Source organism: Brachionichthys hirsutus, chromosome 9, assembly GCF_040956055.1.
Source record: "Brachionichthys hirsutus isolate HB-005 chromosome 9, CSIRO-AGI_Bhir_v1, whole genome shotgun sequence".
Taxonomy (NCBI): domain Eukaryota; kingdom Metazoa; phylum Chordata; class Actinopteri; order Lophiiformes; family Brachionichthyidae; genus Brachionichthys; species Brachionichthys hirsutus.
Window position 1 is genome coordinate 10,886,763 of NC_090905.1, and position 16,894 is coordinate 10,903,656.

The 16,894-nt window shown below is 44.7% G+C and overlaps 1 protein-coding gene across 1 annotated transcript in view; it reads left to right on the plus strand.

The window, feature by feature from the left end:
- The window catches only part of cpamd8 (C3 and PZP like alpha-2-macroglobulin domain containing 8), a 35,415-nt gene that overhangs the window by 654 nt on the left and 17,867 nt on the right, over positions 1-16,894 (plus strand). Inside the window, exons 2-27 of the mRNA XM_068743226.1 lie at positions 1,178-1,329; positions 1,794-1,816; positions 2,447-2,612; positions 2,923-2,975; positions 3,426-3,443; positions 4,031-4,085; positions 4,309-4,422; positions 4,749-4,833; positions 4,922-5,030; positions 5,190-5,417; positions 5,763-5,933; positions 6,011-6,139; positions 6,515-6,713; positions 6,880-7,046; positions 7,965-8,114; positions 8,301-8,462; positions 8,543-8,685; positions 9,643-9,705; positions 11,015-11,246; positions 12,334-12,487; positions 13,659-13,789; positions 13,991-14,042; positions 14,222-14,520; positions 14,729-14,806; positions 14,897-15,053; positions 15,162-15,338. Coding sequence (XP_068599327.1) covers positions 1,178-1,329; positions 1,794-1,816; positions 2,447-2,612; positions 2,923-2,975; positions 3,426-3,443; positions 4,031-4,085; positions 4,309-4,422; positions 4,749-4,833; positions 4,922-5,030; positions 5,190-5,417; positions 5,763-5,933; positions 6,011-6,139; positions 6,515-6,713; positions 6,880-7,046; positions 7,965-8,114; positions 8,301-8,462; positions 8,543-8,685; positions 9,643-9,705; positions 11,015-11,246; positions 12,334-12,487; positions 13,659-13,789; positions 13,991-14,042; positions 14,222-14,520; positions 14,729-14,806; positions 14,897-15,053; positions 15,162-15,338 — 3,467 coding nt within the window. The remainder of the gene's footprint in view (positions 1-1,177; positions 1,330-1,793; positions 1,817-2,446; positions 2,613-2,922; positions 2,976-3,425; positions 3,444-4,030; positions 4,086-4,308; positions 4,423-4,748; positions 4,834-4,921; positions 5,031-5,189; positions 5,418-5,762; positions 5,934-6,010; positions 6,140-6,514; positions 6,714-6,879; positions 7,047-7,964; positions 8,115-8,300; positions 8,463-8,542; positions 8,686-9,642; positions 9,706-11,014; positions 11,247-12,333; positions 12,488-13,658; positions 13,790-13,990; positions 14,043-14,221; positions 14,521-14,728; positions 14,807-14,896; positions 15,054-15,161; positions 15,339-16,894) is intronic.

Here is a 16,894-nt window from a genome sequence, read left to right on the forward strand (position 1 = left end):
CAAAAGGTTAACAATAATATAAAAGCGTGTGATTAAACTTCACCTTCAAAAGAGAACACAAATCCCTCTCAGGCACCGACCAGCTCTAATCTTTGGGCAAAAACAAAGCGAACGTTAGTACATGAGACCATGTGACTGAAATAAGTGTTCTCGCCACCACCTGATTCAGGCTCATCCAAAAGCTGGTTAAACTCACTGCAGATCAGATGATAAACTCAATTTCCTCGTGTGATCTTGCTTCTCCCAAAGCCTTATTTTCCAGGGGACTGTCTCATGACTTTCTCTCTCAGGAGCCGGACTTGCCTCTGGCAGTAATGCCGTTGTGCTGTAATACCAACCGCCTGATCCTTCTGTCAAAGGTGCAAAGGGGTTTGCTCTCGGGGCTTTGCTCGCTCCTAATTTATGTGATCATCATTTGAATTCTTCAGTGACTGGGGTGCCGATAGATATGGAGAGAGAGCCTGTATTGTTCCACACGTATGGTCTGCCACATGTGCAAAGACTCTTTGTCATAGCCACCCAGTACCTGTTTGCATAGTCTCTCATTCAAAGCAAACTTCAATTGGCTTTTCCCTCCTGACTGTTGATCGGCATCAAAGAATGACCTTTGCTCTGTGACTTTAGCGACAGTCTCAGCCCCCCTCATTTAAATGTCAGTGACTGTGTGGCATCTCAGTCGTTATTTTTCAAAACAGACTCCAAGCATCTGTCAGAGGTGCCAGACCACCCAAAGAGAACACTAGTGCAGAAAGCTCATTGGCTAACAGGTATCGTGTCCCTGGTAGCTGTTTCAATTAAACCTGATCCCACTGCACGAATCCAAGTGTGATGTCCCTGTGTGTGTGTGTGTGTGTGTTGATGTGCATGCATGCATGTGGGCGAGCACACGTCTCACGGAGACAGCGGTAAACAGCAAGTCAGACATGTGATATGCCTTGTTCCTGCAAAATGCGGATGAAAATGCGTTTACTGAGACATCTTGAATGGGAAGTGGCATCGGTGCCCTTCCTGTGTATCTGTGATTTGTTTCACATACATCATGCGTTTACCTCCTAACTCCTCTCTGACATCTACTTTACCTCCTGCCATCGCCTCTCCTCCCACCTTGAGTAACCTTTTGTCCCCCCTGCTCCCCTCGTCCTTCCCACTGTCTCACCCCCCCCCGCTCCTCTCTCAGGGGCTATTTGGTGGCTGCACCCTCGGTGTTTCGAGCGGGCGTACAGGAGAGTGTGAGCGTCACCATCTTCAATGCAAAAGCGGAGACACGCGTCCAGGCGCAGCTGTCTGTGAAGGGGCAGACGGTGGCCCACGGCCACGGATCAGTACTCGGTGAGGACAGACTCTGAGGACAATGCATCGCATTTGGAGGGAAAGCTTGCGCTGACACGTCGAACTATGACGCCCCCCCCCCCCCCACGCACACACTTTTTATGTGATTTATTGGAAAGATGTTGTGATCACAGAGGCTGGCAAAAAACGCAGTCCCTGAAGAAGACAACACAATTGATTGTCCTCTGATCTCACTGTGTCCTCCAGACCAGCTATGATTCTCACAGGCATTATCTTTGATATGAAGCCCCGGTCCAGCCCACCCCACCGGCCGCTCGGTGTATACAGTGTGTGATTCCTTTGACATTGTGCGTGCCCCACCTCAGAGGCAGAGAGACAGGCTGCAGCTGGATTTCCTGAGCAGCTCCACTCAGACGCGTGTCACTCTCGTGCTTGCTGTATAATAGGAGCAATGTTATACAGACATTCAGATGTATTTAAAAATGTCATTGTTTCTATTTTAGACAAAGGCTCCATCAAACTGAAGGTGAGTCGCTCACCTGCTAAATCCGGTTGAATTTGTCTTCTAATCGTGCTCGCCTATTTCCGCGCACGCCGCTTTCCAGATGTGTTTAAAATGCACGCCGCTGTTGAGCGCTGACAGCTGCACAGTAGTGAGATCCCCTCGTCCGCTGTGGGCACATTCCCCCCAGGGAACATGCAAATCAACACTAACATTATTTGTGCATGCAACATCTGTCTCTGCTCGTTCATTTGGGAATAAGGTAACAGCCTCAATATAATATGCAACAGCTGTTGACGTGCATGTATGGCCTGCCGCCCCCGCAGGCTGGAAAAGATCAATGTAGTATACACAACTCGATTCTTCCACCCTGTCCCTCCCTCTCCTCCCCCTCCCTGTAACCTCCACCCTCATTCTCATGTAATACAGTCATGTGTCGTGAGCTGTGTTATAGCTTGGCATCTTCATCCGGTGTAAAATGCGCTTCTTCTCTGATTGTCATGCTTTTGATCCACAAAATATTGAATTAAGAGAAAAAATAATAATTGAGAAAGCCTTTCGAGCTTCTCATCACTGACGTCATTTGCTTTCACTGAATGCTTGCGCTTCTTTGTGTTTGCTTTTTGGTCGGGCTTCTGTGTGTTTGCCACCCAGGTTCCCTCTGGGCTGAGAGGCCAGGCTCATCTGAAGGTGTGGGGGAACCGCCACCTCACAGAAGGAGGCTACATCTTCCACAACTACACCACCATCACGGTGGAGAGCAAGGGCACCGCCGTCTTCATCCAGACGGACAAGCCTGTCTACAAACCCAAGCATAAAGGTTCCCTCATAGAGCAACTGTTAGTCAATCAGCTCATCCCCGCACAGAAATGCTGAGAACCAGAACCCATGTTTGGGGACGTGTTATAGAACACAGATGATGCGATCTGGATCCTGGCATCACGGCGCATTCATATTTACATTTCAGTCCAGCAAACTAATCCAGACAACATATTTTCAGATTATTATTATTTTTTTATCGTGATAACGCTGAGATTTTAGTATTTAAATATTTGAAAGCTTTCATCTTCACTGGATGCAAACCTGCTGTATTTTACAAATGTTGTTTTCTTTTTTGGTTCTGCCTACAGTCCTCATCAATGTCTACACGGTCACGCCTGACCTGAGGCCAGTCAATGACAAGGTAATTCAAAATCCATGTTTAAACTAATAAACCTCCAACACATGCACTTATAACATCTCAAACAGAGCAACAACAAAGAACTGTGTGATGAGCTTTAAGAATTTTTTTTCCCAAAATTCCATTGCGCTTGTTTTCCTTATAATAGAACACCATATTATTTAGAACACCGGTCCACCTCTAATTGATGGAGTTGAGAGGCCAAACGTTGTTTCCCCTGCATGCACAGTAACATACGGTCACCACCTATTCACCAAGTAATTCCTATTGGAATATCAACAACTGCTTCAAATGTGTTTGCAACCACGAAGGTCGTTTTCAGGTTCGGGGGGCAACACTTCCACAGATGGGTGTTTTTTGGGAGGAGAGGTGCAGGGCCCTCTTGTGGGCTGTAAACGCTTCGATCTGACTCGTCAGGTCTTATACATGTCGTTTTTTTTTCTCTTTTTGCAGATTGAGGCATATGTTCTGGTGAGTGGAGGCTGGCGGGACCACCCAAGGCACAGTGACAATTTTTAGCTCCCGGCCTGGTTGGAGATTACAGAGCAGAAGTCAGGGCAGCTCACCTAGATAACAGGGCGCTCTGTGGAACAGCACAAGCATAAACAACATGAAAGGAACCTCTTCTTTTCTCCTACCCCCCCCCCCCCCCCCTCGCACACACTCGTACACACATGCACTGTCTATCTCTTTTCTTCTTACTGGCCTTCCTCATTTATTGTCTCTCTCTATCCAAATCGTGAGACATTTGCAGGGCAAATAACAAACTGCTGTTGCACAAGAGCCTCAGGAAAGCCCACACGATTTACAGACAGCACACTCTGTTCCCCACATGCCCTGAGACGCACCTGGTGCCGATCTGTGTCCAACTCCTCTGCTTAACTACTCTGAAGCATATATATATATCACCTGCTGACGTATTTTGACAGTGGTCTGAAACAGGAGTCTCTGGACTAGAACACTGTCAAAATACGTTTACAACTTTTTCAGCAGGTGATATATATGCTTTATATATATATAAAAGTCAAATTTCCCAATCGTTTGATTTGTTCTTTTAGGATCCAAGAGGATCCAGGATGATTGAGTGGAAAGAGCTCAAATCCATCTGCTGCGGTGAGCCGCATCTTCTAGAATGTATTGGCATCAATTTTCAGCGTGTTAATTCTCATTTTGCTGCCGTGCTTGTCAAGTTGACATTACACAAGCATGTCATCAAGTCATAAAGTTGGGCATGCACTGTAATGACGTGCCTTCTTGTTTAATTAAGTCATTCCAGTTGTGGTTATTCGCGATCAGCTTTATTTAAAGGTGCTAACTGCTTCTCTCTGTCCTGCAGGCGTCGTAAATATGAGTTTCCCTCTGTCCGACCAGCCTGTGTTTGGCGAGTGGTTTGTCTTTGTGGAGGTGCAGGGCCACACCTACAACAAGTCTTTTGAAGTGCAGAAATATGGTGAGGCTCTGCTCATCCAATACTGTGATATTTCTTTTAAATATACAGAGTAGGCCTATTCGTCTTAAAATCACCTGTATTTATTTTATTTTTTTTATTGCGAGTATTAACATGTACAAATTCCATTCAATTTTTTTGATGAAATAAAGCTTTTAAAACTCCCTTTAACAATTCCAAAACAAATTGCGCCTCTTTCTGAAAGCAGTATGATAAGAAATGAGCATGTTAATTTGTTTTTTTTAATAGACACGCTCCTCCTCTGCGTGTAGATGTAGCAATACACTGAATACTGGAATATGTAATGGGATTGGTATTCTTAATTACAGTGATGCCCAAGTTCGAGTTGGTGATCGATCCACCGCACTACATACGTGATCTGAACGCATGTGAACAAGCTTCCGTCAGAGCCGGGTAAGCTGGCTTAAATTGGGTGCACATAGAACAGAGGACAGGAGCCCTTATGTTTGCCGTGCATGTGTGATGTGTTATTGTTGAATAGGTACACCTTTGGGAAACCAGTGACGGGAAAGTTGACAGTGAATATGACGGTCAATGGAGTGGGCTACTACCGCCACGAGATGGGCCATCCTGTGATTAAAACCATGGAGGTCAGTTGAGTTGTTCCCCAATGCTGTGTGTTGTATCCAAGGCTGGAACTGGCATAGCATTTTTGATTTGTCAGGGTACATACTTATTATTATGGGACATCTTAGCCCTGGCACTAGATTTGTGTTGCCGCACCAGATCTCCTCCTTTGCACTTCCCAGATCAAAGGCTCGGCAAACTTCAGCCTGTGTGTGAAGGATATGATGCCCGTGGACGTAGCGGATCACTTCCGGGGCTCTGTGAGCATTTGGGCATCGGTGAGCAGCATAGATGGAAGCAGGCAAACCACGTTTGATGATTCAACGCCAGTCCACAAGCAGCTCATTGACATCAAGTACTCCAAGGACACACGTAAACAGTTCAAGCCCGGTCTGCCTTACAAAGGCAAGGTGAGACGCTACGATGCAGCGTTTGACACGTTAGACATGTTGAACAAAATGCTAATAATATTGGTCGAAATCATTGAAGTGCTGAAACGTTTGTGACGACACAGTTCACAATATTGAAAGTGTCACCACTAAAAAAAAATGAAAAAACAGCCAAGGAAATTTTTTTAATGGTAAATGACATAAGGTAGAATTTTTTATATTTGTAGTTTAAAAATATTATAATTCCAATAACGTTACGAAACGCTGTACCGAGGAAAGCATAACCGTAAAATCTGTCATCAGAAACAGATGTTATGGATATTTACTCTGGTTGTCTCCTATGGTTCTCTAACCCCATCCCTTTAGATTGAGGTGACCTACCCTGATGGAAGCCCAGCTGATGGGGTGAGGGTGCGGGTCAAGGCCGAGCTGACCACCAAAGACAATGTATATACCAGTGAACTGATCTCCGAGGATGGCCAGGCCACCTTTGAGATCCCCTCCATCCCTACTGCTGCCCAGTATGTCTGGTTAGAGGTAAGTGGTCCGTGTAGCAATGGTGAGAGCTCAGTAATATCTGGCAAAGTCTTAGTGCTTTGTTTGCTTTGACGTAGACTAAGGTGACCAGCATTGGTGGTAAGACAGTAGGAGACCAGTACCTGCCCAGCTACTTGTCTATCAGTAGCTGGTACTCTCCCAGTAGGTGTCACATCCAGATTCAGAGCCCGAGCGCCCCACTAAGGGTAAGTGCTTAATGATCTTACGCACTTTTGTTTCTTGCATGTAAAACTGCTTTGCTACAGGTATTCTACTCAAATATTTATACACAGGTAACCCTCTCTCTGGAAGTTTGGTTTATATCTGTTTCCCCCCTGATCTGTGTTTTAAGGGGAATTTTATTTTGACAATTATAAATAGAAAAATGACTGTGAGAATATACTTCTGGCACTGGATAGCCTTTATTTCTTCATATTTTATGATGTCATTGTACACATGATACTGTACTTTACCTTATTTTCATATTGTCTGTACCTTAATCTGTCTCACAGTGTTTTGAAATAAAAACCTGAAAGTAAAAAAATGTGTGCCGTCATAACTGAATGTGTCTGCAAACATAGGTTGGCCAAGAATCAGAGGTTGCTCTCAAATCTACTTGTCCCTGCAACTTTACCCTGCACTACGAGGTGGCGTCCAGGGGCAACATCGTCTTATCAGGGCAACAGCTGCCCAACCAGACTGCCTCACACAGAGGCAAGAGAGCTACTGTCACCTTTGAAAAGAACCTTCACACTACGCTTTTCCCTCCCTCTGATTCTGGTAAGTATGTGAATATCTCCCAGGTTTGCTAAAGGATTGATTTATTTTGTCCGAAGAGACGTCACATTGTCAGAAGAATCAAGCAGGACCCTGCTTCTGCTGTCTTGTTCTCTTTCATGAAGCCTGTGTCCCCTTCCCTCTGCTTCTTGTCGTCCTGGCCTTGCAGGTTCCTCCTCCCGGATGGAGATGGACAGCTGTGTGTCACATCTGCGTTTCCCAGTCATCCACAGCATGGCACCCCTCAGCCGCCTGCTGGTCTACTACGTGAGGGAAAACGGCGAGGGCGTCACCGACAGCCTGCAGATCCCAATCCAGCCGAGCTTTGAGAACCAGGTTTGCATCAACTTGAGACAAGAGGCTTTGCTGTACATTGTCATAATAGTATCATTCCTGCCCACTGACTTTACGAACAGGCTCCAGAGAAAAGCATTTTTTCATCTGCAACGCCCTTTATTACGCCCGTTAACACACATTGAACTGCTGATAAGTGGCAGTGAATTCTTTGTATAAACATTGAATGCGTGACGAAAATGAGTTATCATAAATACAGTTCTATTATGGGATGACGAATAAGAAGTGATGGAGTCTGTGTGTACGTTTCGGAGTTCAGCCCAAGTATCCGCGCACCAGCCTTGTCCTCGGTGTAACGTCTGTAAACAAGCAGCTGTGTTGGCCCGGGAAAGTTCCTGTCTGCATTAGGTGGAGTTAACTCCCCGAAGTATTTACAGCTCCCTGGTATGCCATTACAGCACTCTGCGTGTGCATGCGTTTAGGAGGGGGTTTGTGAGGGCATGATTAGACAGGGGGGGGGCAGTACAGGATGACAGGCTACTAAGTGGTGAAAGGAGGGCATGGGACAGATTAGCAGGGCTAATTTGTGACTGCGCGCAGCTGAAACACAGTTCTGATGTGTGAAAGTTTATTCCACACCACTTTTCAAGATTAAACACCACATGAGTGATGTTCTGGTGAAACGCAGCATAGGGATTAATAGATTAATGGAAAGGTAAATCAGCAGTGGGTTTAAAAATTGATCTATTATTTATGGCATTTTTCTGGGAGAGAGAAAAAAACCCCAGTCAATATTTTAATATTTTCAACATTGGGATTTGTTCTAAATCTCAGGATCATGTAGGATTTAGTCTTGTAATTGCAGCTGCAATGCAAATTCATACTACTATTACTTAAAGAACTGTTGTGTGGTGGAAATACTCATTTATGATGTGCGTTGACTTTGTGCTTGCTGTGCAGGTGTCTGTTTCTCTCACTGCTAATGAGACCGTGCCAGGGGACGCTGTGACTGTCCACGTCCAGGCACAAAAAGGCTCATGTGTTTGTGTGGCTGCTGTGGATAAGAGCATGTATCTATTAAAGCCTGACTTCCAGCTCAGTCCAGACAAGGTTAGGCCTAACTTTAAAGTCATATTTTTATAATCGTCTAACCCAATGTTTCAAGGAAAAGAAAATTCAGCCTAAACTAATATTTGCTTCGTCTAAAGGAAAATGAAGTCATGAAGGTGTGGAATATGGAGCAGTGAATTCTGCCTTTAACCTGGCTAATCCTTCTCTCGCATTTTCTCTGTGCAGGTGTTCAAAGAGCTGGCAGACTTCGACGTGTCGGATGCCTTTGGTGTTCCTAAAGATGACGGGCACTTCTGGTGGCCCGGGCTGTCCTCGAGGAGACGCAGGCGCTCGTCTGTGTTTCCGTGGCACTGGGACATCACCAAGGATGCACGCTTTGCTTTCACAGTGAGAGCACAGACTCAATTCTAGAAAATCCATTTGGGACAAAAATGAATGATCTTAGTCTCCTTGTGTGTCTAACTCAGGAAACAGGACTGGTTGTGATGACAGATATGGTGAGTTTGAACCACCGGCAGAGTGGAGGCATGTACACAGATGAGGCCGTGCCCGCCTTCCAGCCACATACGTCCACTTTGGTTGCCGCCACGCACGCCCGGCCCAATACCAGGTAAAGGCCCTGCTGTTAGCGAGAGCTTGGCTTAATAAACCACATTCATCATCATCATCATGCCTAGAAATGACAATATTCTGTTCCCTCCGTGGCTCTTTAAAATGTTTCCCTACCACTTTAACTAGAGTCCATTATTAGTGAACACAAAAACAATAGAACGCATTCACAGACGGACACAGTTGCACTGCTACTGGAATGTTGAGGTGAGCGTCTGACTTTAAATATGAAGTAGAACCTAATGTCTGTGTCCAAACAGCTGAAAAATGAAGCAGCTGTGCACAGAGGTAAATTCAAGCACCTTGAGCTCGTCAGGATTTTGAGGAATTCAAATAAAGGAAAGAAAAACACGCCCAACCCAACCCTGAAAATTGAAAATGTAGGAATCAAGTGCAGAGTCAGTCGCACAGACTGCGACCTAGTGTCACTCAACTAACCATGACAAACCATGCCTGGTTATTAATCACTAAAAACCGTAACTTACACATTCTAATTCACTGTCACTAAAAATGAAAGCTAAATCCTTTATCCATTTATATGTTAGAGTGATCTCTAACCATTATGGGGCAGTTTAGTTTTTTTAATTGGCCCATGAAGTATTTTACAAGCAGCTCATTTGAAAGGAAGTTCACAAGAGAACAGCTATTACTTACTATATTCTCACAATGCACATCCCAGTATTTGTCATGCTTGAGTTTAACAAGGTTCCTGAAAATGACTGATAGATAAGCGGAGCCGACAACATGGCAGGACCGTTGTTTTTGTTACTTTGCCCATATTTCTTCATTCCTTATCATCACAAGTGCTTCTCAGTGCAGCGATGAACATTAAACACATCATGCCGCTTTGAGAATTTCAACATGGAATCCAGAATAATAAATTTGACACTTATGGTTTTGTTCTATTATGAACAGCCGAAGCCTTTTTCTTGCTGTCAGCTTGTGTTTTGTTTCGCAGAGCCGAGAAGCGCAGGCGTACATTTTTCCCAGAGACTTGGGTGTGGCACTGCCTCAATGTCAGGTATTTAAATGTTTATAGAAATATTTGACTTGTGTGCATGAGAGTGCGTCCATGCGTGCGCCTGTAGCTATGCACTGTATCAGGTGCACCATATTGTCCGCACTGATGTTAGGTTTCGTCGCAGCCCAAAGCATTTAGGGAAGTAGAAAACTTGAGAGAAGAGAGGAGCAAGAACATGCAAAGCTGAAACAGAGACAGGAGGTTCGGACTGTTAAACAGGAAGAGAAAGAAGACGAGAAGATTTAAAAATGGCCGTTAAAACAGAGCAAAGCATCGAGTCGAGTGTGGATGCAGCAAGATGGATTAATCATTCCAGCAGCATCTACCTCCCACCCCCCTTTTTGGGTGGGAATGTGCCTCATTTAAATTGGGCGATCTTGGAACGGACTGTCACTTTCTCAACGGCTCCTTTCATTAATTTCCCTCCAATATAAATTAACTGCCCATAGATTTCCATAGGCTTGATTCCTTTGGATGAGACTTCTGCTCGACCTAATTTCCTGTGAAATCCAACACTCTGATTTCTATTAAAAGTGGATTTTGGGAAACTTTGATCATGAGGAATGCATGCATGCAGTTTTTTTTAAAGGTTTTCATGCTCTGTGACAGTTTGCCAAGACCAACATTAAACGGTTGCTGCCAGTAATGATCTCAGTCCATTTCAGTGAAAGAAACAGATCAGGTCAGCAGCTGACGGTACCTCATCCAGTGTTTACTGGCCTTACGTTGATGCAGGTGCAGCTGTTGGCACAGGTGTCAGAGAATGATTCAACCCCCATTGTATACCGGAGGAAACCCTAGAAGAAAACATCTTGCCATCTGTGAGGAAGCTGTAGCTCAGGCATCGACATTCCAAAAGGAAAACGATCACAAACATGCTGTGAAGTCCACCAAGGCTTGGTTTTCGGAAGACATAAATCCCACTGAAAATGTCATGTAAACCCAGGAATACACTGCAGAAGAATTAGTCACTGTAAAATCCCGGGAATAAATTATTTATATATATAAAAAAAAAAATCCTAATATATATTGATCAGTTTACAAATAAATAAACTGGGGAAAAAAATGTAAATAACTTTTAAAACAAGATATTTACCAAATGTTTTTAGATCTAGGATTTTAACACGAGGAATGGGCTAAGATTCCAGAGGAATATTGGGAGAGGCTGGTGTCTGTGTTAAATGCGTGAAGATCACGCTGGGCTGTTTAAAGTGCTCTTGCTTGATGTATTTCTTTTTTTATTTACCTCACTGTGCAGTAACACATAGTTTCGGCATGCAAACTGTATCTCAACATGCATCACTTGCAGCTCGGAAACAGGGGCGGCTGAGCTGAGGCTGGACGTGCCGGATTCCATCACCACGTGGGTGACGGAAGCGGTCGGCCTGTCGGAAGAGAAGGGGCTGGGCTTAGCCGAGAGAACGGAGCTTCGTGCCTTCAAGCGCTTCTTTGTTGACTTCACGTTGCCCTACAACTTAATCAGGGGGGAGCAGACCAAAGTTCCCCTCACCGTCTACAACTACCTGCCAACCTGCTCCGAGGTGAGGCGCCGAAGGAGAGGGAAAGCGAGCGCCTTTCCCCACAGAGTGTGTTTTGTTGCCCATCTCAGCCCACGGGGATGCTGGAGCTGCATCAGGAGACACTTCTTTGAGCTCTTTTCATGTCATATATTGGTAATTAGATAGTGAATGATTGTTCGCCGTATTGTGTCGGAGCGGTTTGAGTGCTGCGATGAGTTCTGTGTGCTTTTTAAAACTCTTAAATCGAATAACCCGTCACGCTTGTGTAAAGAACTCCCGCGTTTCAAACGTGGGAGTTGCCATTGACAGGAAGTGTATCACAGAAGATGTTTCATTGTTTGACCAGAAAGTTCTGATTTTGATTCTGGAAACGCAGGTTACAGCCTGACAGCCCAATCTTCTCTCTTATCCAGAAAGACATGATGTGCTTCACAGGTGATTGGCTACAGCTTGCAAACCACTGTGACCTTAAACATTCTTTTAGTTCTGCAATTATCGGGACCAGAGTGATGGTCAAATCAATGCAAGACTAGTCTCTGGTCTTGCAGGAAGCACATGGTTGCAATGTGCAGATATGAGCTCGACCCACACGTATGTTCTAGAGCTCCCTCTGAGTAGCCGTGCACGCTCTGTCTTGGCCATAAATGGGTCCATCCTGCGCTCCGCAGAGATGACATCATGGCGTTTTGCAGATAAGCAAAGTGTGTGTGCTGCCCTGATGTCATGTTTAGTGAATATGCAATCCAGAGCATCCGTTCCTTTCATGCCCACCCAGCAACATGGGATTCCTGTTTTGTTTTTGTTTTTTCCTGCTGGCTTATTTATGACTTGTGGCATGTCTGTGAAGAAGAGTGAAAACATCCCTTTGCATTGCTAAATCCTCTGTAAGACTTGGGACAATGATTGGATCTTAATCCTTCAGGGAGGTTGAAACGCATGAGTCAGTCAGCGTGGAAAATTCACAATGTGATTTCAAAGTTCTCCCTCGCTGTCAGAGCTTTGAGGAGAACACGCAATATGAGGGCGGGACGTACCGGCTGAAATGATGCCATTGTGGTCTGTCACAGGGGATCTAACTCCTCCCCTCTCCTCTCCTCTCCTCTCCCAGGTCCATGTCAAAGTCTCAGTTCCAAAAGGCATAAAGTTTGTCGGCCACCCTGGAAAGCACCATCTCACCCGGAAGAAGTGTGTTGCTCCTGGAGAGGCTACACCGACATCCATTGTGTTGTCTTTCACTGAACTGGGGTCAGCAAACATCACAGGTACCGTAGAAACAAGTGTAAGGGCATCACCATTATGAGTTTGATCATTAAGAATGATTTCCAGGTATTTAGGTAACAGACTTTTGTTTGAGAAATATAATTTCTTTCCCCCAGACTTGAATTTTCAAGATCAAATTAATGTAATGGCATGAAAGAGTAAAAAGGCTTTAGTGCTTGTGCAAAAAATAAATAAAATAAAAACATAGATCATGGAAATAGTGGCATGTGAATTAAAGTGAATTCTCGGCAGCTTTATAGCAGCAGAGCATCAATGCCTTCAGTGTGATGCCTGGCTAAAAGGCAAGCCTTTGACTCAAGAGAGCTGTGCTTGCCAAGAAGCTGTGCTGTGTGTGATCTGGTCACCCACCCAGAGTTACAAACAGTCCCCTCCAGAGCACATGTGAGAACAAAGCAGGCCAGCAGTGGGGGGGGGGGGGGACCAGAGCTGTGCTGTGACACTCAGTGGCATGTTGATGAGTTTGCAGGTCACTGGTGGTCAATGGGCCCCCCATGGCCCACTCCTAGTCCCCTGGCCCCTTGTATTTCCCTCTCAGTACACACACACAAAGAGGCAACACTGGCACTGAGCCACGTGTCCAATGTGCACCCCAGCAAGAGAACTGGGAGTCCTCTTCCAGACACGTTTGTCCATATGTCAGCGCCCACAAGTTACATAAGAGATACGGCCTGATCCAGCTATTCGGAGATATTTGATGGTTCACAAACACACTGGTTTTTAGGTTTTCCCTCAAATGCCTACATAATTTGCCAACATTATTACCAAGTAACATCAACCAGCAGTCACAATCTGCAGGAACACCAAATGCTGGTTGTAAACAGCGTCTCAGCTACCGAGCAGACAGATTTAAGAGGACTTGACCACACAGGATGTAACATAGCAGTCCTGTAGCCCAAACCCCACAATTAGCATTTTATTCAATACCACTGCATTTAGACATGGGCAATAACTCAAATGTACATTTCCTCTGACTGGGTAAAACCAATAAGCTTTTTCGGCTTGACAGAGCAAGGCGCCCTTTGCATGTTTTGGTGACTAACTGAGGGAAAAACACTCCACAGACCTTCTAGACAACCAACGATGGAAATATTGAGCTGGGATGTAATTGAAAGCAGGAAAGCTGATTCTGTTCTTTGTTGCCCCCCCCAATAGCCCGGGCTATTGCCTACAGCGAACCGAGCTGCTGTTCAGATGGACTGCAGACAGGCAAAGCAGGTAATGACATGGAGGACAGAAGGACCTCGATCGGCGTGGACTACGTCCGCAGGACCGTCCAGGTGGAGGTAAGAGGTATTTTTTATACACTTCAACATGAGACTAATGCTGCATAGCTGAAGGTTATCACATCAGAATGGTTGATTAAAGTGGATTAACGATTTGATATTTTAAGTGAGACAAGGAATACGAAAGTTTGTTTCAAAATGTTATCTTTATTATGGATTTTTTTTTTTTAACTCTTACTCTTTCTGTCCCTCTCCCTTTAGCCAGAAGGCCTGCCCAGAGAATACACATACAGTGTCTTCTTCTGTCCCAATGGTCAGTGCAGATACACTTTCCTCATAACATTTAATTTTTCCCATGAGTCCAATGGCAAATGAATTCCTTGCATATCCAATCCCTAATTAAATCTCTTAAACTGATTAATGCATAATGTTTGTACTGGTATACCTTCCTTTAAAAAAAAATATCTGTGTATTTAATATTTCCGTTCTCAGAGAGAATCCACATTTCCACCCCCAACAAATATGAGTATCAGTATGTGAAGAAGCCAGCCAGGATGAGCCAGTTCCAGGTGGCGGTTAAGACCCACAACGATGCCCATTTTGCCCTCTCTACCAGCCCCCATGACACTGCTGAAATGATAGAAATTGTACTTGGAGGGAGACAAAACACTCGCTCCTGGGTCTCCATGGGCAAAATGGGCGAGCCTTTGGTCAGTGCCGCCACACCGGGCATTCTCTCCTGGGACGAGTTCCGCAGCTTCTGGATCAGTTGGAAGGGAGGCTTGGTCCAGGTGAGGACACAAGGAAATTGGGCATTCCTTTGAATACACAACGTTCATCTCCAGTATTGAGGTTCCCGTGGGCCAATGGGTGCATGCATGCTCTCAGAAATGTGAAAAATGAGTTAAAAGACTCAACAGTCCATGAGGTCTGTGTGCGAGGAGGCTCGAGCATGCCAAATGGAGTCTTGATTACGAATCCATGTGCATTATTCTCCAGGTTGGACATGGTATCCATCCATCCAATGAATCCACGATCCTCCAGTGGCCGGTGGGCAGCGCGCAATTTCATGTACAGGTTTGTGTCTTTCACGGCATTTTCACACTGCTCACAGTTGTTTATCTTTGGCGATCATTTAAAACATTTTCTTTTTTTGGGTTCACATAGGTGCGTCACATAGGCTTCTCAACAGGCTGGGGCTCAGTTGGAGAGTTTAAGATCTGGAGGAAGGAAGACTCTGACGAGAACCACAATGAGGCCTTCACTCTGGGGGTCCCACACAACGTGGTGCCTGGATCTGAGAGAGCTACTGCTTTTATGATTGGTACTGCTTTATTGTGTGCGCATGTGTCACATGTCCAGTATTTTCATTACAACCTTTTTCAAGAGCAGTCTTTTTTGAAATGCATTTTCCTGTTTGTACTTTTATCAGGGGATGTAATGGGTCCAACTCTAAATAACCTGGACAAACTGCTGAGGCTGCCCTTTGGATGTGGGGAGCAGAACATGATCCACTTTGCCCCCAATGTGTTTGTTCTCAAGTACCTGCAGAAGACCAGACAGCTCAGCCCGGAGGTAGAGACTGAAGCGACTGACTACCTGCTGCAAGGTAAACCACATCCCAACCATGTTGCGCTGGCCGTGACACGTTGACCAAACCTTTCATACTAGCTGAATGTGCCAGTCTCACAAAGATTTAAATGCACGATTCGGTGGTTTACTCTGTTGAAGTCCTCCCTGTAATTTTGGTTTTGATATGATGTCCAGTAAAATGTCATGCAAAGATATTCATTACAAACGGAATGAAGGTCTGGAGGTCTTAATTCGTACAAACTGTTGGACTGCCTGCTTCAGGCATACCCATCTGCAGTCTCCTGCTACTACTGTTCATATAACGGATAACAGATTTGCCTAAAGATGAGCTGCATTCCTAACATCCTGCTGACCTACGTCCAATGAAACTTTCAATTATGACCGTTTGTATCTGGTTGTTGGGGTTTTCTGGAAACTGCTGGAGTGAAGTTTACTTTGGATAAAGCTTTTTGTTTGTGGGACATTCGTTTGTTCTTTTTGACATGACGACCTTTGGTCTGGCCGGCACTTCTTACTTTGGCTCATGGATTGGAACAAGAATCTGGATGTTGTTCCTCAGATTGACAGTCATACCTGTCAAATAATAAGTTGATATTTCAGACCAAAGAGCATAGCGTGTTGTTATGTTGTACCAAATAACCCTTTCTAAGTTCGTCACAGAAAAAAAGTCCATGGAACATTAACTTTCTGGTCGCAGAAGAATCCAAAGTTTACACTCTTGTCTAAAGACCACGCGCCTTATGAAGTCATAAAAATGCATCAAGAAAAGGGTAGAAAATGTGAATTCAGCTGTTTAACCCTTTAAAGCCCGCACCATGAAGTAATCGTCAGAACACTGTGATTTTTGGAAAATAAGGTCTTAATGGAACCTTCTGACAAATTTGTCAAAAAATCAAAACATAATTTTTTTATGTAAGTGCTCTAATTTATGTAACTTTTGCAAAATCTGGAATTTTTTCTTGGAAAATGCAGATGCATGTGTTGGCTTGCATCTATCAGCTTTTTCGCGGGGGGGGGGATCAAACTTCTGAAGTAGAAGTCTCAAAATCCTGAAAGGCCATGTGCATCAAATGTGATGGGTTTATCGATAAAGGTTTAAAGGGTAGGAATGAGCACACGCTTGCCTTGCTTTTCTCTCATCCCAACGTTTCCCCATGCGTGCTGCAGAAAAATACTGAATGAAGGTCCAAAGAGCGTTTCAAGGTCACAGAAAAGCCACATGTGGAAGTGCTGCTCTTGCCAGTCTTAGCACCGCCGGTAAAATGATGCCAAGGCTTCAGGTTAACCTCTCTGCTTCTTGTTTCCTGTCCGAACCTCAAACATGCCGGGATGAAAGGAGAACACTCACTAAACACCCTGACACCTTTCTAGGACATAAAACACAATTTGCTTTAAAATCCGTTTCCTCTAAAATCGTGAGTTCACCTCCTGCAATTAGAATGTGATTTTCCCCGCTACATACATACAGTAAAGTGAGGATCCTATGGAGTGCTTTTTTTGAACAGTTTGTATTGATGAGAGTGTTTTTTTAACAATGATTGTTTGGGAAATGTTCAGTGGAGCTCTTAGAGA